We start from the raw sequence: 22,220 nt of genomic DNA on the forward strand, positions 1-22,220 counted from the left end.
CGTGCATTTAGAACTCGGAGGACCTCCTCGCCTATCACGTTTTCCTGTGTTGACTGCAGAAGATTATGAAGCCAGTCGGGCAGCCATGGGAAAAATATTCACCGCGAATTTCGTTTTAAATGCATTTATGGCAGTTAGAACGCCTAACATCGTGCGCCAACTTCATCGATTCCTCGCCTCACATGCTTCCTACTAATTATAAGTAAGCCCGAGCTTCCAGTTCTAATTTCTCCCGAGGGAGACCTAAATTAAGATTGCGGGTGGACTATGCGATTACGGCTCAAGCGAATAGCAATAAAAAAAATTATTATTCGAGGTATCCGGTATTTAGTGATAAATTATCGATATGTTGTAGATTAGAAATTCGGATTTGATATGAAATTATTAACAGAAATACGGATATCCATTTGAACGAGTTAATAAGCACGGAACTGTTTTTAAAATTACCCTCACACACTTTGTGCACTTGTATATAAAGTCGCATGTAAATCGTGCGGCTGGTCCCTTCCGAAGTACGTTCTAAATGGCCGGTCTTCCTGCACTTAAATTAGCATACAGAATGATTATCATGTATGATACATATTTTAAAAGCACGAACTAGTTTAAACTTCATTTCTGTCCTTGTTGCGTAATAATTCGGTTTAATTCTCACTTCTTCACTTAAAAAGCTTCACCGTTACGATCAAACAACACTAAACGGCGACTCATTTTTCGAATAATAAAATGTGTTTTTTTACGAATATCTGCCAGACAATATATATGCATTTCCTTCCTGAGGAACGACGAATTATTTACGCGCGTATCTGCTGCGAGGGAATGTCATAAGCTTATAAACACGAATAGCGTGGCTATAAATCCTTGCAGCAGCCGGTTGCACGCAAATGAAGAATCAATATTCGCTCACACCATGTTGCACTGCAAAAGCCGACCTCGACGAAAATAAAATTCATTTTCACGGATCGAAGGTGGACTATTTTGGTCAAATAGGCCTAGTAGCTTTCTAGCTCACCGGTTCTGCTATCTTAACGTTTGGTTCTTTACTTTTCCTCGATTCGCTACGATCAATTTCTTCCACGTGTCCCATGCTATACATGTATAGCTAGCCAGCCCACGCGTTTGATCGTATATCCGTCATTTTAGGGCACCACCTTTTTTACAATCGTCGATTCAAAGTGGACCGAATTTGATTAACCCCTTCTTGAAGTAATCGGGTCCCCGCGCGCGTTTACCACCGAAGATCCAATTTTCCAGCTGGTCGGAGGCGAATTGAGGCACGAAAATAACAAGCAGTTTAGACTCTCCTAAATGGCTTCGAGCTAAAATGACCTCAACAAATTGGCGTACCTCTCTAATATTGTCTGTGTATAGCAAAGATAATCGTGCATGTTAATATATGCACTAAGTCCATATAGGGGTATATCTATGTATGATAATAATTGATAATTTTAAAAAATTAAAATGATGCGGTCATTTCCGTTCCACACAAATTCGCCTGACAATTATTTTTATCATCAATAAAACCAGTACAGAACGCTGCAGGACATATCGCACGTATATCGTGTACAGGGGTATTAATAAGCGAATCCGCGTATCGCCGGAGTCGTGCATAAAAGATAAAAATGATAGTGTCGTACCGTAATCTAATCGCGTTGCGGCACATTGATTATCGTATTTTTGCTTCAAATAACCGACAATGAGGTGCTGCACATAGGTAGCCATACTGACGCTGAATTACCCTCGATTGTGTATGTTTATTAAAACGAAAAGGTATCAAGTGATACGCGAAACTTGCAACCGGGATGCTGAGGTATAAATTTATACTTTGCGTTTGAGCATTTTTAGCGTATGATACGCGTTATGTTTAACCATTGTACATAATGTGGAGTATTCCTTGTAATCGGCGGACGTGAACATTGAATATGGCAGGTATTATTTCCACCTCCGTAAATTAGAGTACGGCCATTCTTCCTTCGTCAACGACATCGCGGCTGAGATTCAAATTATCATTGAAACGATGATGACCTTTGCGCGAACCATGTAATAGGTACACGTATGATATAAGAACGTGCGAGTTATTAGTTACACATATATGTATGTTCAAGATCGGAACAGCCCACCGCAAGATTGATTTCGGATCAATACTCACTTAGCCCACAATAGCCGAGAAATTCGACGCTTTGCATCAGGAACTTTCGCTTCTAGATCGATACCACATGACGTCATTGTCCCGTAATTACCGCGATGCCAGGTGAGATGCAGAGGTGGGCGAAATTGTATTTTACGACAAGACGTATGGGAAGTGAATTTGAATAAATATCAGGCCAGGTATACCGGAAGCAAAAACAGAATATAACAGCGTGAAAATTCGAAGAAATTGACGGCGAAAATTGGGCCGCTCTTTTTTTCAAACTTCGGCACATCGAGCCTCTTGTATGATAAAATAATTAACAGTTGTTGGTATCGAGAAAACATAGTTATCAATGACGTCATTGCGTTTGCTGTGGCATCGAGGAACGCGACGTCCTCAGCCGCAGTCAGGCAGACCGACTCGTGGCCGCGACACCCGTTCGCAGTTTGATCCGCGAATCGGTGGATGAAGAAAAAAATACTACATATTCTCTATTATCCGTACGGTCGATAAAAATAAAAATTACCATCTACAAGTGGATAATTTTCTGAAACTTGTTCAGGATTAATTTGAATAACAAAAAGTGACAATTGTGCAAGTTGATGTATAATTGGATTTGGGTCGGTCTATTATCTCGCATAAGAAGTGACATCGATAAGCCGCTTCGGTTACTTTACACTCTGTTACTCTGTACGTATATTAATTTAAATTTAGTACGCACACACGCCTAATTACGTAATTGTTTAAAATACAATAGAGACATTACAAAACGCTTCTTGTTCATCATTGTTTGTCCACCGTAAACTCGCAATACTACCGTACAGTACAATGGTCATTTTCCTACCATCTCACCGGATTCATTTCGGAAAGCGATCGCTCTGATGATTATTGACGTGGAAACTTAGTCTTATTCTTGTAGTCAGTACAGCCACCTGATGTAAACTACAAAAAAATTGTGTAAGAACAAATTCTTCGTCGCGACTATATATGAATGACAGACTTCTATTCGCGGCATTCCATACATGTAACGTAATGGAACTCGAATATAATTTGTATAGCTAAACTTCGAGGCAAAGTTAACGGCGCGATGAGTAGACGTAGGTATCTATTCGTACGAATGCATCGGTTCTTCCCACCGGTACTTTTTTTCTTAAAAAAAAAAAAAAAAATGTATTTCTTCGTCTCGCGATATCGCCGAACTGCGATACAAAAAATTGCACCGAATAATTTGAACATTGATAAAGTTACGCGTACACTTATTCGTAGGGTAAATCGAACTTGCTCGCTCGGCGGTGCACCGCGCTGGAAATGAGTTGGTATAAAAATTTCTTCGACTTATAATCCAGTCAATGAGTCCTAGAAGTATACGTACAAGTTCCCAAAATATCTTAGAAAATAGAACGGACCGTAGACGTGTATCTGTATAGAGATATGCGTGGATATACATTTATATTTGAGCTACAAGTGCACAACGTCAACGTTAACAGGTATAGGTGATTACACACATAGACATGAGGAGAGAGACAAATACGAGTGGCATCTGGAAGTCAGCCAAGAGTTTGCTGCATTTTTACGATAGGAGCAAACTACCGTCGTCACACAACAGATATATAAATGCCACCTTGTACATACCGCGAGTGATAATTCGTATTTCTTTTACTTTCTTCTCCTACCGTTATACCCTCTCACCAAACTACTTGCAGGTTTATCGCTCCGTTGTTGATTCCATGTATCTATATATATATATGGATTTTTTTGAATTTTTTTTTCATTCTAAAATAGCATTTTGTTTGACGCACGTATCTGACTTCCACGTAACCGAAAATTACCATGATAATTTCACTTGAGATTCAGCGTGCCTACTCAGACGTATTTTATAGATATTCTCTAGGTATACAGAATTTGATTCGCTTACTGACAATCCCGAACATTGTTATTTTCTATTCTTTTCACACATAATTATTACGTAATCATTGTTTGTTCATCGGTATTTTCTTTTTTCCATCTCCTCTTCGCGGTTAATAACATCACGAATTTCGTATACCGCAGTGAATCGAACAGAAAGTTTGAATATATGTAGATTTGAAAAACGGAGTCACGTGGATATCATACCTATGTAAGTACGATGTGGGGTTGCGTAATGTTCGTTGTACACTGACCCTGAAGTGAAATTATTTTATTCGGACGCAAGTCCGTCGGTCATCCGAATTATTCGTGTAACATGCGCGATGAGAAAAGTAACGTGATATACATGTATGTAGATGCGTATTCGCGGGATGGACGATTGCATTCGCGACAATGTGCATTCATTCGTGCAGCAAAAGAAATAGAGAGAGAGAGAGAGAGAGAAAAAGAGGCAATTTCACCGCGCTCTTATGTTAGTTGATATACGTGATTCTATCGCAATTATTAAATTAAAATTCAAAGCCGGACAGAGGTCAACTTTTTCCGCAGCGGTTGATTCTATAGAACGAATACGTACGTGTACTCGCGTATGTACAGATAGCATTTATGCCCACAATGTACGATATGCGGGCGGGAGGCAAATTCCACCGCCAAGTGCAGACGCGGACCAGACCGAACCGCGTTAAAGACCACATCTCAAGTTTAAGCGTTTAAATCCACCGGCGCGCAGCTTCACGCGTAATTACAATACCATCTATACAATATACACTTTCGTCTACCGCATAGGTTTTTACGTTTGTTCGAAATAAGGAAACACGATGAATCAGCGGAATCTCAGAAGTGTGACCCTCGCACCGGTTTTATTATCTGTGCGATACGTGGACCTCGATCTGCGGCAAAACCGATCACTTTTCGCGCGTCAAACGAAAACTTCTTGCGAACTTTCAACGCCCAGTTTCCTACCGACGACTCATATTTTTAGGGATCATAATTTCTCTACCTCCGCATATCGCGTTAGGAATTTTACTTACAAGCGAGAACCGTGCTCGCGTTATCTGGAGACGCGCAACTATTACGATTATCAACGTAAGTCGTATGCGCGTTTAACTTGCCACGTGATGAAACGCGCGGCATCGATTAAAAGACCCGAGGATCAGGAACAAACAGCGCGACCGGCTAATTGAGCTAATTGTGTTTGCTGCGGTTCGAGTTCGCTGCACAGAGAAAGAACGTAGAACGCGTAGATCAACTGTGTAGATTGTATCCAGCCCCGTTGCAGAAGCCCGAGCCAGCTTATCGTCAGTTTTTCCGTTCGAAGCTCGGGTGAGGGTGCGATAAAAATTGGGCGAGAAAAAACGGGGGAATTTCAACGTGACGCAATAGAGAATATAATCTTTTCGATCGGTATGGTATAAATAAAATCGATAGCGATCGTTCGTCATCGTTCGCTGTTTAACCTAGAGATTAAAGCAGAACTTTGATTAGGGCAAGTAGAACGGTCGCGTAAATATCACATACGTAGGTATAGACGCATCGTTGAATTTTATCTACGATATAAATAAAGATCTTCGTGAATTTTCCGCTGCTGTTTGGTTTTTAAAAATATTTTTATTTTTCTTCTGCTTCTGCAGAGACTCTCGCGGTTTCTCGTGTACATATACAATAATTGTTACGCATTCAATTAGCAAAATTATGAACAACGTCCGATTCACGATTACCCGGTGATGCAGAACGTGCATTACTAGTGAGAAGATATCGAAGAATTCAAAGGCGCGGTGAATACGCATCGAATGCAAGAGTTTCGTCTTTCTGAAATTCGTTGCCACGACGAAGAGTGAAAATAACAAAATAATATCCTCAGTTAGTACAGATCGGATTGCATGGCAGACTCGATTATCGGGGTAAAGCTAGTTGGTCCGAAATGCGAAATGCAGAATTTCGATTCAAATCGAGCTTCCTTCTGCGATATACCGGGGACGATATACTATAACTCGACAGTTTGTCCCTCGCTTTTGTAATTGGAACGCTTATAAAGTGTATCAAGAGATGAATTACAAGTGTAATACGTGTGTCTCCGCGTGCGCATGATGATCATGATAATATAGGTATCATTCGTAACCTGCGGAGAGACAGTAACATCACGTAATGCGAATGTGCACGAGCTACGTGTATCGCAATCGCAATTGTCTTATCAGTTGAAATCAAGGCTACAGATACGTAGAGAATAATCATTAGTAAATTAGTACGTTAAACCGTGTTGAAAAAAAAAAACGAAAAAATATATATCTAGAATTAAAAAATTAGTCAGAAGTTTTGTTAAAAAAAAAAAAAGTACACAAGAATTCGAGAAGTAGTTTAGAAACTGAAATATCAATATACGCACCTTGTGTAAGACTAACATCCTCATATTTTGCAATTTTGCAGGCTAGCGATCATCGGAAACGGGTTTTCCAATAGTTCAGACAGCAGTATATTCCTATAATTAAAATTGAAACGACGTCCAGCGCGTCGTAGAAATTAAGCGTTGAATAATCGAGTGTTGAAATTAATGCGAGCGTTATGTCGCGGCCAAGGAGACCGAGTGTTTCCATCCACGATTATCCGGAGGATTTAAATCCCTTCAAAGACAGCCCCCCGACGCTCCAGCACTCTCCGATCAGCGTAGAACTCAGATCATCTACCAAGGAACCAAAGAATAAATTCTGGACCTTTGGAAGAAGCAAGAAGAAACGGTCCAACAGTTTTTCAGTAAAATCTGCATGGTGAGTGGTGACAAGAAATCAGATTAAATCCGGTATACCTGTTTACAGCGAAACTGAGGTGATCGGCGAATATCGCCGCGGAGATGAAAGACACGCGGCTCCGAAGAGATTCGGTTTATTGAACTTGATCTTCTGTAATGGCGTTGCGAATGCAGTGGCACCCAGGCCACACCTGGAATTGGCGATCGGCCAGACAATTTTCCTAGTGCACTCGTCGATCGCAGAGTCGTGCCAAAGATGTTCGCCGATTCAGTGTCGCTTTAATCTTTGCTATAAAAGAAATACCCCACGTGTATGACAAGCTTTTTGTCGACCATTGAAGAGAGCGCGTTTATAGCTCGGATCTTTTTTCCTTTGCTCGAACCCAGCTGGCTCTTAATTGACCGTGCAATTGTTGGAGAGTAAAAGCAGAACGGACCTCAGACTCTAAAGACGGGTATATTAACACGCGCCATTATATAGGAAAGAAAGGGTCTATTCTCGTTCACAAAGAAAATCTCATACCACGTTCAAGTTCAGAAGCTGCTGTAGCCCCCGATCTGCGGTCAAACTTCTCGCTCCCTTTTCGAAATTACTTCCGAGCGGCGAAGGTATAACAACGTATCGGTTGTACGATATGACGGATTATGCAATAAATACATTTCTCCGAGCAGCGTCCTCGTTTTATTTAACAAGCACGATTGCCTCGTGAGTCCCATCGTGTGCACCAATTGCAGAATGTGCGGTGTTACCGTTCGGTAGGCCTCGCACGCAGCTGCATCGATCATTCCGTTGCTCGAACGTCTTCCGATAACAGCACCTGAAAATTAAAATTATGTAATAACCGCCCCATTATCGACGAAATTTTCATTCACTTCATTAGCATGTAACTCGGCACTTACCGAAGAGCGCGAGCGCCTACTTCGATGCCCACGTCTTACATACGCGGGAACGGCACTACACGTGAACATTTATCATTCTATCGGTATATTATTATAAGCGCGGATTATACAGAACTGGTTATTTTTTCGACGAGTGGGTATTAGTTAGGAATTGGATAAGCAGTTATATTCAAAGCACTGACTTCAGAAGTCAGGCTGGCATCATCTTTCGTAATAAACGTGCGGATACCAGATTCACTCATTTCTTGTTTTTCTTTATCTCGGAATATTTTATGCCTCCGCTGTTCGAACAGCTCATCCGTCATTTATAGGTCAATGTAAGTATCAGCAGATTCTGAACCACATGTACTTCTCAGCATAAATCAAACGTTATTATCCGCTGGACGGACCATTCGCTCGTTTTTCATCGAACAGATCGATTTTCAGAAAATGAAAATCACCTAAGCCCCGACTGATCTGCATCATTGCGCGGATATAACGACGATGGTCAGCCTTGCAGGTGCGTCGATTCTCGTAGACTTTGATGACTCGCGAAAGAAAAAAATATTAAAAATTAACTCGAGACAATGGCCGACAATGAAAGAAGCGCATAATACTTGTGCACAATGGGCGCAGAAACGTATGATGAAACGTGGAAAATAATTTGCAAACAACAACATGACAAACAATTCAATAACTAAAAAACGTATCGAACGTTGTGTGTTTGAAAGAGTAAATTTATGTTGTACGATTCTGCGAGCGATGTGTAATTTGAGGCAGTAGTTGAAAATTGACCGTACGACCCGAGGCGATGTACTTTGAATCTTAAATCACATTCGTCTACTTACTCCAATTGGATTTATGCGTGTGTACAGGCGAGTCTAGAGTCTAAAGTATAAATCAAACGTTCACCATTCGAAAGGTGCTAAAGGATATCTTTCTTCTTTCTAATTCCAAAAATTTGGAATATCGAGAGTTCAAAGTTGACGATGAGTCAGTGCGATAATTTTGGATGCTCGATTTTTTTTTTTTTTTATCAGCAAACATTGTAAATGGTACAAGTGATTCCTTCATCTCAATGTTTGTCAATTTGTGTGGATCGATCATACCCATGAGAAAAAAAAAATCTCTGCATTACTGCTGCGCTGTCCCAGTTCGTTCTCTAAACTGATATTCAATAAATTTGATTTATCATAACGTGTGATACCACGAATAATGAAAATAAAAAAGGAGGAAACTCGTTTAGATTACCCCGAAAGGAGATATCCCAGTCGAAGTGAGTTTGCTGTGGTAGTTCGCAGGCAATTAAGTTGATGTTGTTTATTTGCTTTGGGTCGTAATGTGAATGGGGAAAATTAAACATAATTTATCCCCGGTATTCTAAAGTGTACGTCAACACCCACGTTCAATTTGAACCTCCAATCTCAATTCCTTAATTGCATACGTAGCTGTCAACCTATTAGTCCCTACAGAGTATGGTATATAAATGTGTAACGGGTGTCGGACTATAAATTTCAAATCAACTTTCGGATTGTAATAAAACAGTAATTTTACCACAGACGATGAAAATTGATCTCTGACCGTTTTTATTTTCATTTTTTCTAGGAGCGGTATTTTTGGCAAACGTAAGGAACCGGTTCCGGAAGTGGATCAACGTAGGACAACCATCACCACAGGTAGATGTTGTTCGACATTTGACAAAAAGTATTCATATTTTTTGATTGATTTTACACCCCAATAACGCATGAATTATTTTCGCAGTTTCAACGTCTTATCAAAATGGCCACTTCAGCAGACCGGTACCACCCCCAAGGCCGTCTAGGGATCATCAAGAATTTGAGGAAGCCTTCGGAACGTTCTCGAGGCGGAAAAAATACTCAATGGAAAACTCGTCGAACTATGGTTCTAATTTAACGGTAAACGGTGACCCTGCACGTCTGTATAACGGAAGTCCCCAGGATACGACAGCCTCGATTTTAGGGGAACTTACGCCGAAGCCCCCGGCAAGGAGGTCGGAAAAAGTCCATTCAATTGGTACATCTATTTCCCGATTCTGAATCTGGAGGGAAAAAGATTTCATCCGATTAAATGTTGTTTAGATTCGGACAAGTGAGTCCAAGACCGAAGGACGAGATTCCACCTTTAGAATTTGAAGCTAAGGACGAAGTTCAAATTCGACGACAAAACGACGCTGACGACGATGTACCGGGAGAAGTTCCCGTTCCAACCAGGTAGATTATTGGCAAATTTACTCAACTAAAATTCAACGTGCTCCCAATTCAAATTCGACTTTATCAAGATTCGAATATTAAATACATACATATGTGTTTGTCGCATTGACAGGAGACTCGGACGAAAGTCGGTACCTCGTGTAAGCGTTCTGGAGGCCCCTGAGGAGGAAGACCGAGGATCGATAGCTGCCTCAGATTTATCGATGAGGGACGAAAATGAAAATTTGGCTGACGATTTCATATTCAGAAGATGCAGTCTGGATGCTGTACGGAGATCAAATCTATCGATAAACAGTTGCATATCAACAGCTAGTGGTATGAGCACTTTGGGTAGAAAAAAACGACGAGCTCCGCAACCCCCACAGCGTAAAGAATCCCAGCAAAATCCCGAGGCAAGTCTTTCTCACTTCTATTATCATTGAAAAAAACGCAAAAAGTATACGTTACATGCGACAATTCTAGGGAAATGAGCTCATAGCGTGATTATATAACGAAACGTTGATATCTCTGCATTAATTTTTCTTCTCTTTATCAACCCATTTCGTTTCATAACTCGGTTATCGAATGCTTTGAAAAGTGATTTATCTTATTTTCGTACTCTGGATAATCGTCGAGTCAATGAAGAATTGCGTAATCGTTTGTTCGACGTTTATTTAATTAACGATTGAAAAATAACGTTGCAGGATAGACCTGTTGCTCCAGTGTCCCCGGTGGAATTACAGATTACGGAATCAATCGATATCGCTAAAGTTACCGAAGATATTCAAGAAATGACGAAACAAAGTCAAAACATCGAAGTGGCTGTCCCTTCGAATTCGCCTCGTGAGACACGTGATTTTAAAGTATCGGAAACCGATGGAGAAGCTAGAAATGTGGAGGAGGAAAGTTCCAGGGAAAATTCACCGGCGAAAATAAATGGAGATATAGCAACGGACGTAAATTCGAGGGAGATTGAAACAGTGATAGAGCCTAGCGAAGATCCAAACGCGAATCGAGAGGAAGTCGAAACCGTAGAGATTGAACGAATCGTAGAAGATAAAATAGAAATAATAACGGACATAGACGATAGTTCACAATCGTACGATGATACGGAAGATGTTGAAATCAGAAAGAACTCCGGAGGGCTATCGAGAAGCGACAGTTTCTCGGTTAAAGAACAAATAGAGCAAATTGAAAGACAAATAAAAGAGTTGGAGGCGAGAAATGCGAGTAATAACAATAATAACAACAACAACAATAACAATAATGTTGCCACGACCCAGGAGTCTAAGTTCTATGAACCCTCCGAAACGAGATTATCTATTCAGGCTAATCGTAGGAGTTTCTTCAAAAATATGGTCAGCAACGACTCGAATGGGGTGAAAATCGAGATCAAAGAATTACCGCGGGAACAAAAGCAGATCGAGGTAATAAAATTGACCGATCCACCTGTGGCTGTCGAAGCACCGCAAGAGCCGGTAAAAATCGTTGAACTTCATATAACTGAACCGATTAAACAGGTGCCCGAACTTGTGGACGATATTAACGTGAATCCGATACCTAAACCGAGGAGGCACAGTTCGACGCCAGCCCCAAATATTTTATACGACGATAACAGAGAACGAGTTCTTAACGATGATTCCAAAACCAGAGATACGAGGGGTGATTCTCTGTGAAAACTAAAAATACCTATGTCGGAAGTCCGTAGCACAAAAAATCGAGACCGCGCAGCTAATTTCTTCCATTTTTTTTTTTTTTTTTTTTTCGAAAAGTAAATCAACGCGAAACGGAAGTATATTTTTATGAATACCCTGTCGAACCAGTAAAATTGTCTGAATGATGAATGTTGATAGTCTCTTTTTATACATAATTGTAACATGTACGTACGTGATACCCAAAAGCCTTATACAATACCAAATATCAGACACTTGGTGGGTCACCAATGATTCACCAATGATTGAATCATCAATGAAGTAGCGGTGCCAAGCATTTGTCATTATTCAAGAGGAAAAATATTGAGTTTGCATTTGAAGCTATCCAATGCAAATATCAGAAACAGAGGCTGTGAGCCTGTGGTAGAGCGTGAAATACCTGATAGTAATTGAGGCGCATACTACATACGTAATCATAATGTAACACAAATATTGTAAACAGTATAATATATTCTGTTATGGTGTTGTAGCATTAGCATAGCATAATTATCATTTTCATTATTTATTGATAAATAATATTGAAAAAAAAAAACGAATGGATCTTTTATTTTTCTCTCGTCGTAAATATCATTTATCGACTTTTATTTCCAGATAAAAAATAGATTTTTTTTTCTCATCTTACCTTGAATCTTGGTACCTGCCTGTATAATTTACAATGATTTACAAAGTGAATCAATATCTGCAATAATCATACACAGTTAATCAATAAAAAAAAATTCGATTGTTTTACGCACTCGTACATCGAGCGTCAGCATTATCCGTATTTATGTACACGTTGAAATATCCTCAATGAAAAAAATATTGATGGTACAACAATATGATTGCTCACATATGCGACGTCGTATGATTTATAAATAATCTCTCATGATAGTTCTACTGTTCTAAAATCCTGGAGTTCACTTGAGTTTTGCCAACTGTGCTCCTTTGTATTTGATGAATCTAATAAGATTCGTTCTAACAGTCGACACGACAAGGAAATTATCGCCCAGTTTCTTCTTCTGCTGTCGAATCTATTTGAGAAACAAAACTTTCATTCAGGCGAGAAAAGTAAGATTTCAGTTATGCAATAAGATATTTTACCTGAACCACGGTAGAACGCGATTCGTTAGACGACGGTCAATCGCTTACCTTGGCATTCAAAATTGGTGCTATCAGCCGAAGTTTATCTACTAATTCTACCTGAGCAGCTAATTCGTTCGTTTCATCCTCTGTGTAAACATCCATTAAAGCATCTAGAGTTTCAGCGATTACCCACACTTCGGACTCGGTAGTGCACGCATTCAGTAGAAATTCTGAAAGAAGCTATAAGCAGTGGAAAATTAGATTGCCCTTGTACCACTGCACCCAACAATAACTATTCTCGGAATATTTCGGGTGAAGAACAAACCTTAACTAGTTCACGTCCATTGGCAGTGTCTGTACTCGTAAAAGCCAGAGCGAGATTACCTAGAATTCGAACTAAATTCACTCTGACGTTAGGATTCGAACACTGCTGTTCTCCATTGAGCATAACATGGACATCGATCATTTTCAGTTGGCTGAAAACGTCTGCGTGAATTTCGACTAATTTTTGCAGAGCAGCTCTCATTGCGGCTGTTGCTGATTCGAGGAGTTCAATATCATTTGGATTCGCCTCTTTAAATACCACTTTACCAATTTCAACCCACATTCTGAAAATTCGTTGATAGTTGAAGCAGAGATAGACGAAATCAAAGAATACTTGATCAATCGGTGAATTTGAAAATAAATACCTATACAAATTATCCACTCCCCCAAGCCCATCTACGTCTAAGCTTGATATCAAGTTATTCAGGCACAGAAATGCTCTGCATCTGAGTATATGAACTTGTTTTAAAACGTCTTTACTCTCAGGGTTTTCCGATAATATTTGCCTGACGTTTTCTGCTGGTAGGATAGTTTTTTCCCAAATTTTATCAACTATTTTTTGGCTTGCAAAAACCTCTGTGAGCTCTATTGGTAGTGTTGAAGTGTAGAACTTGTCGTTAGACATTTCGTCGTCGACAAATTCACTATCATCTTCAGCTGGGTCTGAATCATCCAAATCAGATTCTGACGCATCTTGCTGATCTTCAGAGCACAAATTAGCCAGGATTTCGAGAGCCTGTTGTTGTGCGCTTATATACCTTTTTATGTCGCTCAATTTTTTTTCAGACTCACTGGTCAAACTATTCGTGTCAACAGGTATGGATGAACTTATGGTATTTAATAATTTTCTGTGATCATTCGACAAAGTTTCTGCCAGTGTCAATGCTACTTGACAGGATACGATTGATGAATCAACTTCAGTGTTCGTTATATTCATCAGTAAACCAGCAGCTAAAGTCTTGAGTAATGTGACACTGGACAAGTCAGATTCCTTGTCAGTTGTGAATTTGAGCAAGCTTAGCAGAGGTCCTTCAAATTTTTTTAGTTCACTAATTGCCAGAGGATTGTCTTCAGACAAAGTTAGCATGCACTGAGCAGCTATGACATTGATATCCAAACTATGAGAAGTAATATCTAAACATTTAATCAGGATCGATATAAGATGTCCTTCATTTGAATACTTTATAGCATTCTCATCATTTTCACATAAAGTCCAGAGCAGAGTTATAGCTTGGATAAAGGTCTCTTTCTCATCATCTGTTTTACCTTTTTCTTTAGGCTTAGGTTGCCACGACGCGTAGTGCTGTTAATCAGAAGAAATACTAACTCTGATATCGATCACTGCTTTCTATGCCATTATAGTCAAAGATTTACTTATTGTTAGCTAAATTAAACTGGTCCCATAGGACACATATTGCGATAGAATAATTATAGAATCATAGTAGAGGATTAGCCAAATTTTAGAGACAAGTTATGTGAGTAATATTTGTTGCCGAATTTCTCCCTAGGGAGCTTTTATCCTATAAGGGTATTTTAGGATACAATGAAAGCAAAATGAATCAACAGTCTAATGAAATCATGAAAGCATCAACATTATTTGCATGTTGCAACATAAACTCACTCTTTGTAACAAGGCAGCCAAGGGAGTCATGATGTCGTTTTCTAGCAGCAATCTACATGCTTCTGAACCTCCATTGTTGGCAATATTACGCAGAGCACTAGCACTAGCTGCACGTACTAAATTGTTATCGTCTACCAGCAGAGGTCCAGCTATTCTCGCCACTCCTTCTTTGGCTGCTTGCAAAGCTAGCTCAACGTTGGTACACATTGATTCTAATGTCTGAAGGCCAGATAATTTATCTTCCACGTTTGGGGAACCCAACTGAAAAATAAAAAACTAGATAACAAAATAATGACGACGATATGGTTTGGTTTGTGTTCGTAACCGCTGAAGAACAATTCCTATCAGACTTGTAGACAAATGATACGAATGATTCGAAGAAAACATTATTGATAGTGAATCAAAGTCCTGAACGAATTCTAACCTGTTCGATCATTCGTTGCAACGCTCCGTCCTGATCTTCATCGTCGAAATCCTCTGCATTCTTTTCGAAATCTTTGATACTAGGAAGACCTGTGGGATTATCTTTATGGGGTTTACGTCTTTCCCGTTTATGTTTACCCATCGTTAATAATTGTGATATACACGATGCGGCACTGAGTAAACGCACGTGGTTATCGTCACAAGAACAAAACTATGACTGTCGCCATGTTTGACAGTAGGGAGAATTTAAATCGAACTCGAACACGAATAGCGATTCAACCATATTCGATTTTTAACGTGCCAAATATGAAATACGAACCTTTGCGAACCGGTTGTGTCTTCTTCTTTTGTGACACAAAAGCTTTTCAACAATTCTTCAGTTAACGATGATGTGGGTACATGGAACTTAAAAAAAAGAAAAATCAGAATCCATGATCAGAAATGTCTCACGTATGAGATTTGAAATAGAAAAATTGGTATATACTACGTTCGTATACATACCCTACAGAATAGGTATACGCCAATTTACTAGGAAAATTACCTTGCCGCTTAGGAGGAGATTAATCCAGGTTTTAGTGTTGCCGCTAAAACATACTAATCCTACTCGTAGAACGAGCTTAGTTTTATGGATTATACAGGGGCAAGATAGGGATCATGTCGTGATAGAAATAGGATTTAGAACAATAATTTATTTCGTACAGTACTATTTTATCATTTTTCTAGTTCTAGTGGACAGGTTATTGCAGTTTTTTTAAAACTCATTTTATTGATTCATTTTCTTTAAATTCCGTTTTTTTTTTCAAATCCTTAGTCATACGTACATATTTATAGAGGACCTATACATATGTCATATGATATAATAATCGATAATAAATTAATAGCCTCGACCTGCTGTCGATGTAACTTCAACACGTGTATTTACAATATGAAAACTATATGCATTGCTTTGGAAAAACGATGAGGATTCTTTCCATAGGTCATTTTTTCCAATAGCATGATTTATGTGATGATGCCCACTCGTGAACATATTCATAGTTAGTTGTAACATAAATAATTACGAGAGCAGGGCAGCAGTATAAGGAAAGTATTCAATTAAAGGATTGAAAAATGATTAAATAATAAATTTATATATCATCCCTATCTTACCCACACCTAAACAATGCATCATGATCATTTATGCATGAATATGAATATGAATGGAATTTATTCGATGCTTATTCATTCTACTGAAAAAAAAAACAGCAATTGTACACGTTGAAAGTGATAAAGGCTTTTTTTGTGAAATAAACTTCTTCACCATAAATAATAAGAATTATAATAATAGCAATAATATTCATAATATTCGTAATAATGATAATAGAAGCAATGATGATATTAATAATGAATATGAGAATAATAGTTATTACCATAATAATGACGATGATAAGGATAACAGTGGCAATAATTGATAATATTTATGCTAGCAATGATAATTTTTATAGAAAAAACTATCGGACAGATAAACAATGAAAAACTCAACGCGAATAATCGAATACTATTTCATAGCCAAATTCAACTACAGTATTAAAGTTATATGTTAATTCGTTTATATTGACAGCTTAAAAAATATTTACAGCTTTTTACGCAAACAACTTTATACTTTGCGGTAGATTCTCTTCGCGCGATTTCGTACGAATATATAACGATGTAATAGCATCGGGTGCTAATCGTATCGTCGGTGGATTTTTACGTGGATAAATAAATCCTCAACAATAATCACAAAAACCGAAAGTCTGGAACGATTGAGAAGATCTTCATATATTTCTCAAGTCGGTAGCACTCGAAATTACCCAACAAAGTTGGTTGAGCGAAAGGAAATAGTAGTCGAATGAAAAGTCAATCGGTCAGTTTTTTTTACCTACAGCTCTCGATCATGTTTCGCCCCAGCTGATCACGATTCAGGTTTTTCAGCTGATCTTTCCGTCTGGTGCCCCCCCTCTATTTTACCTTCACTCCCTTCACCCGCCGCTCCGAGATTTTGATCTTCGACTTGGTCCTGTTCTCGTCCTTCGTCATCCTGCTCGTCGACGTTAACATCTTCCTCCTCTACCGCAGCCACCACCTCGTCTTTCACTCTGACCTTTTGACTTCTCTGTTCGGGGACTTCCTTCTCGGCCCCAAAATTTTTTACTACAATTGCAGTTGAAGGCAGCTGATGATCGCGCGGTGACGCTGAATCTCGTCCACGATGCGAAGTGATGAGGTGATGATCAAGTTCTGCACGGAAGAAGAATTTCAGACTACATAAACTGCAGTCGTAAGGACGAGCACCTAGACCGTGTTGCTGAAGCATGTGGTTCTGGAATATGAGAAAAAAAAAAAATAGTTTTCAGTAACGGAGAGAAAAAAATAAAAAAATAAAAAGGATAACCATCGTGCGGCAAATTACCTGCAGTCCGGCGGGCGCCGTGAACAAGGCCTGACAAATGTAACAACTTAGGGCTGCACAACCGGCGAAAGTGTGCTCAATCAAGTGCGCTTGGAGTTGTAAGGGACTCGAAGCCTCGGTGGGGCATAAATGACACCTTAAAGATTCGCAGGATTTTCCCATAGACTCGAGATGCTCCTGCCTCACGTGTTTCTGTATCTCACTTTCCGTCGCGAAAGGAATCTGCAGCGAACGAATCGAATTGAAGACCTAATTTCGGCTGAAGAATTCGAATTTTTCGAAGCCTTCTTATAGGAAAAAAAAAGAAAAAAAAAAGAACAAGTCGATCAACTGACCTGGCATTGAATGCAGGTGTAAGTTTTTGGATGACTTTCCTCGCGCTGCGGATGTTCCTGTATCCTGTGGGCTTCCAATTCTTCTACGGCTTCAAACTTAACACCGCAATCTTCACACCTCGGTATTTCGTCTTCCGTAGCGATGACCTTCGATTCCTGCGGCTCGCCGTAATCCTTATGAGGACGCGACTTCGGGTCCCATTTGTCTCTCGTTTGGTCCCAAGTACGTTCGTCCTTCGCTCCCTGCCTAACGTGTTCGTAGGGCGAATGGAGAATCGGTAAGCCCTGGGTGTGTCGGACGTAGCAGGACTTGCACACCTGGAGCTGCGACTGGCTCGCGCCACTGGCAGGATTCGAAGGTAAACTGACAAAGTCTTCAGCGGGAAATTCACGCAGGCAAAGGCAGCAGCTCAAATTCGGGGACTTGCGGCTCAGATTAGGACTCGAATTCTGCGAACTAGTCGCTCTCAGGTGGTACCTAATAATTTCGGATGGGAAAAATTGCATAAATACAACGACGGAGAATATTATAAAATAAAACGGAGATATCGTTGTTCGGATGCACAATACCTTGCGTGCAAACGGCATTCCAAGTCGCTGATGAGCGTTTGACGACAGATAACGCAGGGCGATGGGAGATGAGGTAACGAGTTATCGACCCTCTGCTGGGGGTCGACATTCTCCAGACTATGTCGTTGCACGTGCTCGAGAAACTGGCTTTCAGAGTTGAGGGTTCCACGGCACACGACGCACGTGTCACTTACCAGAATCTTACAGTGTTTCTGTAGCTTATGCTCGGCGAGGGTGGATCCAGATGGACAGACCTCGTCGCATATGTTGCACTTGTGTCGACCTCCCGGTTCATTCGAAGCGTGTTGTATCCTAGTGTGCGACTCGAGTTCGCTTCTCGATCGGCAAACTTCTCCGCAGTAGGCGCACGTCAGGCTCAGAGTAGCCAACGACTTGTTTTGCGCCTTAGGCGGCGTGTGAGCTAGCTTTTTGTGGGCTTGCAGTTCGGCGTCGTTCGCGAACTCCCCTCTTTCGCATAGTTCGCAATGCTGCGCGTTGCTACCGTAATTAGGTCTTTTATTATTGTTGTCCCTTTGGTTGAGGGAATTATTGTTACTGCTCGCGGGCGACCTGCCCCTCTTCTGGATCCTGACGGCCTCGTCCGGGTTGTGAGCGGTCCTGGAATTCGTAGCTGATCTGCCGTTTTCGTGGGCGGTCTGCGCCGCGTTGCTTTGCGCGTTCGGCATATTGCCGATGTGATGGGACTGCATGTGTTTATCGAGTAAGAATTCCACCGCGAAACCCTCCCGGCAAATCGGGCAACGGTACAAACTAGCCGAGTGATTCGCCAGGTGCAACTGAAGTTCGAGATCGGAAGCGCAGCAAACGCCGCAGAACACACACCTCAAATTAGCCCCCAATGTACTCGGTGTGCTCGACGGACTCCTGAGTACCATCGGACTGTCGATAGCGGTAACGGGAGGCGCATGGACCGCTCTCACGTGAGATGCCATCTCGGCCTCGCTGCGGAACAGGTTACCGTTCGCACCACCCGGTGAGTTCCCCGGGGAGTTTTCGTTGTTTGTCGCCGGGCATACGTTGCATCGGTATATGCGACACTCCTGACTATGTTTGACGGCGAAGTGAACCTGGATGGCCACTCTGGAGTCGAACGTGTCCCTGCACAAAGCGCACCTGTACAAATGGTGGGCATGGGAGTCGAGCAGATGCCTTTGCAGGAGGTCAGGGTGGGGATAAAATTTTTTGCACACCCCGCACACGTACTCCTTGGTCACCTGACCGAGAAAATGTTTCGTCAAATGCACGAGCATCTCTTCTCTGTCCTGGAAGGACGCCTCGCATTTCGGACACGGATTCTTCGCCGCTTCCTTACGATGATCGGCTTGCAAATGTCTGGCCAAGTGCTCTCTGAAGGATTCGAAATCCTTCAAAGCGGCTCCGCACTGCCCGCAAAGCAGAGTACCCGCCGAATAAGGTTCGGCGGGTCTTACGTGTTTGTTGGTAAGATCCGCGGGTTGTTCCTTCGATTCGTAGCTGCCGTTCGAGTTCATCTTGGGCTCGGCGACCAGCTCTCTGTTCGTTTTAACGATCATTTCTCTCTCGTCTCTCGAACACTTGTTACTGTTGGCGATTGATTCCGCTTTGCGAGCAGCGATCCTCGAGTTACTCTTGAAGTCGGAGTAGTCCATTTTTTCCGCGTAATTTATCCTCCGATCGTCGCAGTGTTGGAGAACGTAGTGTTCGGCGTAAGCGGCGGCGGACACACAGGGAATTCCGCACAGAGGGCACATCAGGGTCGCCCCGAACCCGTCGACGCGGTGAATCGATATCAAATGATCCCTGAGCGTGCTCAGGTTCGAAAATTTCATGGTACACTGTCCGCACGAGAAGCTATTGTCGAAGTACTCCTTCTTCACGCATAGATTAGCGCCTTCGACGAGCTTCTCACGGTCCTCCGCGTGTTTCTTGTCGTTTTCGTTGAACGTCTTCTCCCGACTCTCGAAGATCTTGTCCCTCGAGAGACCTGAGACCTCGGACATTTGCCCCGGGGACGGCATGGTCAGGTTTTCTCCGCTGAGTATTGCTCGGTGCATCGCGTGGACGTGCATCTGGAGTTGTTGCATGCTGGTGAAGGAGTCTCTGGTGCAGTACATGCAGGCGAGTTTCATGGGTGAGTGTAGAATCGGGGTATTCGAGGCGCTAGGAACCATCGGCGAGCCTTTGCTCTGGTTTCTCGCGTTCAAAGTGAGATTCAAACTCGGCGAAGGCGAATTCGGAACGGGCGGCGAAGCGGTGCTGTGGGACGACACGCTCCTCCGACCGAAGTCCGATTCAATTTTCGAGCCCTGATTGTGTCCGTGATGCTTTTTGTGCGACTGCATGTGGGAGGTGAGAGCGGCGGCGGTATTGTAACCTCTGGAACACGCGGTGCATTGATAGGGTTTTTGGGTGTCGTGCGTCTTCATGTGGATCTTCAGGTGGTCGCTGTAAAAATGGAAAATAACACGGCTGAATTTCGAGCGGAGGTCGGATACGCGGGACTTAATTTTATCTGCCGGCTACGTGCAGCTAAATCACCGTGGGGTATTTTTATAATCGCGACGGGGCGTGAAGACGAGGACCGCGGCGAGGAAGGCGCGCGGGCGTCAAAGAGCGAGGTCAGCCGCGTTAATACCGCGAGAGGGATCCCGTTTCTCGGAGACGTCTTCATCAACTTTTTAGCCCCAAATAATTTTTTTTCTCCCCACCTTCGATTCCTGCCTCCTTTGAAGACCTCCACGTATATATGTATATATATATATATATATATACATTCGTATCCTACGAACTCTCTCACGCGGCTACGACGACGACGACCACATAGCCCGTTTTCTTATCCTGGACACCATGGAGAAACGAACATGGTGCGGCGTACGCGCCGAGGGACCCCACCGATTTCTAAAGGGCTGAACTTTTTTCTCTCTCTCCCCCTAAGGCTTTCAAGGCCATTCAGTACACGGCGCTGAATGCAAACAGGGATGCATCCGTGACTGCTCTTTTTAAACGAGGTAAACTATTATTCCGACGATGAGTTTACCAAGCGCGAAGTTCGAGAAGCACGATACCGCAAACCGATGTTTGATTTGTCGGGATAAAAAGTCGCGTTCATTGTTGAACGAGTTGGAGGGGAAACGAAATCGGGAGAAACTAAAGAGAATCGTTTAATTGAACGGCGTGCGTATAAAAGTCAATCTTAACGTGCACCGATAAGAAACGTCACACAGTCTCACGTAGCGACGTTGCGGGTCAGGCTGTCGGACGTTCTCCGTAGTTCGGACGTCCAGCTGATCGGAGGAATTCAATCGGAACGCCGCGCCGGCTTCACCCTGTGACGAACCCGAATATCGGGCGAACGCGATTCCCACGATTTACTTCGGATGCCGAAACACACCGCGCGACACCCTCGTTGCCTCCTAGATTTCCTTTTAATTCCGTCGTTTTATTACGACAGGAATGCAGAGCGGAGCGAGGCGGGGGACCAAAAACCTCCGAACGAAGCGTGAGACGCGCCAGTCAACGGCCACCGACTGAGAATATCGCGCTAAATCTTCCGTAACAAAAACTGTGAAAGTTTAGAGCCGGCTAGATCGGGTCGTGCGTAAACAGCTCGCTGCAGCTCTACGAAATCGTCTATAATTTTTTCGCCATCCGTAGCCCCCCCCCCCCCCCCCCCCCCCCCCCCCCCCGATACGCCAAACCACGCGGGATATAATATTATTATACATTCATGCCCCGTTCCTCATTAATTTCCCATGAGATGAAATCGGATTTTTTTAATCCATCCAAAACTATAATTCTCATTAGATCCCGACGTCGCGTACCGGGATCTACTTTTTTCGTCGACTTTATCGCGGAAAAATTCAGACACCGGATCTCGTGC

The 22,220-nt window shown here is 42.0% G+C and overlaps 3 protein-coding genes and 1 long non-coding RNA gene across 10 annotated transcripts in view; 1 reads left to right on the top strand and 3 right to left on the bottom strand.

Moving 5' to 3' along the window:
• The first annotated feature begins 2,518 nt into the window (after window positions 1-2,518).
• LOC105690303 (putative uncharacterized protein DDB_G0274435) lies at window positions 2,519-11,627 on the top strand. 2 transcript variants are annotated; one of them, XM_012407995.3, is made up of 7 exons: window positions 2,519-2,818; window positions 6,458-6,795; window positions 9,261-9,331; window positions 9,417-9,666; window positions 9,755-9,886; window positions 9,999-10,278; window positions 10,570-11,627. In XM_012407995.3, exons 2-7 carry the CDS (start codon window positions 6,593-6,595, stop codon window positions 11,539-11,541), a joined length of 1,908 nt encoding a protein of 635 aa, XP_012263418.2. In that variant the 5' UTR covers window positions 2,519-2,818; window positions 6,458-6,592; the 3' UTR covers window positions 11,542-11,627. The 2 variants fall into 2 exon arrangements, with proteins under 2 accessions (XP_012263418.2, XP_048509824.1); XM_048653867.1 differs by lacking the exon at window positions 2,519-2,818 and adding an exon at window positions 5,422-5,437.
• Window positions 6,802-8,216, bottom strand: LOC125500607. Its single transcript, XR_007277991.1, has 3 exons — window positions 7,677-8,216; window positions 7,300-7,594; window positions 6,802-7,065 (listed from the first exon to the last, which is right to left on the bottom strand). It is a non-coding gene; the product is annotated as an uncharacterized LOC125500607 (long non-coding RNA).
• Window positions 11,628-12,009: 382 nt separating the features above from the next.
• LOC105690304 (HEAT repeat-containing protein 3) lies at window positions 12,010-15,242 on the bottom strand. Its single transcript, XM_012407997.3, has 6 exons — window positions 15,009-15,242; window positions 14,585-14,845; window positions 13,329-14,266; window positions 12,965-13,247; window positions 12,706-12,879; window positions 12,010-12,587 (listed from the first exon to the last, which is right to left on the bottom strand). Exons 1-6 carry the CDS (start codon window positions 15,147-15,149, stop codon window positions 12,474-12,476), a joined length of 1,911 nt encoding a protein of 636 aa, XP_012263420.2. The 5' UTR covers window positions 15,150-15,242; the 3' UTR covers window positions 12,010-12,473.
• A 434-nt stretch (window positions 15,243-15,676) lies between these two features.
• LOC105690224 (zinc finger protein 423 homolog) overlaps window positions 15,677-22,220 on the bottom strand; it is a 58,691-nt gene continuing 52,147 nt past the window's right edge. For all 6 annotated transcript variants that reach the window (XM_048653851.1, XM_048653850.1, XM_048653852.1 and 3 more), the window contains 4 exons: window positions 18,341-20,785; window positions 17,771-18,248; window positions 17,436-17,657; window positions 15,677-17,345 (listed from right to left, as the gene is read on the bottom strand). In XM_048653851.1, coding sequence (XP_048509808.1) covers window positions 16,938-17,345; window positions 17,436-17,657; window positions 17,771-18,248; window positions 18,341-20,785 — 3,553 coding nt within the window. In that variant the 3' untranslated portion in view covers window positions 15,677-16,937. The remainder of the gene's footprint in view (window positions 17,346-17,435; window positions 17,658-17,770; window positions 18,249-18,340; window positions 20,786-22,220) is intronic.

The sequence above is a fragment of the Athalia rosae genome, chromosome 4, assembly GCF_917208135.1.
Source record: "Athalia rosae chromosome 4, iyAthRosa1.1, whole genome shotgun sequence".
NCBI classification, from domain to species: Eukaryota; Metazoa; Arthropoda; class Insecta; order Hymenoptera; family Athaliidae; genus Athalia; species Athalia rosae.

Bases quoted from the DNA above. Each gene is read 5' to 3' on its own strand.
- LOC105690303 (XM_012407995.3), top strand. From the start codon at position 6,593: ATGTCGCGGCCAAGGAGACCGAGTGTTTCCATCCACGATTATCCGGAG. The intron at 9,332-9,416 runs GTAGATGTTGTT...TTATTTTCGCAG, and splicing joins TAGGACAACCATCACCACAG to TTTCAACGTCTTATCAAAAT. The intron at 10,279-10,569 runs GCAAGTCTTTCT...ATAACGTTGCAG, and splicing joins AATCCCAGCAAAATCCCGAG to GATAGACCTGTTGCTCCAGT.
- LOC105690304 (XM_012407997.3), bottom strand. From the start codon at position 15,149: ATGGGTAAACATAAACGGGAAAGACGTAAACCCCATAAAGATAATCCC. The intron at 12,880-12,964 runs GTTTGTTCTTCA...CACTGCTTATAG, and splicing joins ATGGACGTGAACTAGTTAAG to CTTCTTTCAGAATTTCTACT. The intron at 12,588-12,705 runs GTAAGCGATTGA...TTTCTCAAATAG, and splicing joins CACCAATTTTGAATGCCAAG to ATTCGACAGCAGAAGAAGAA.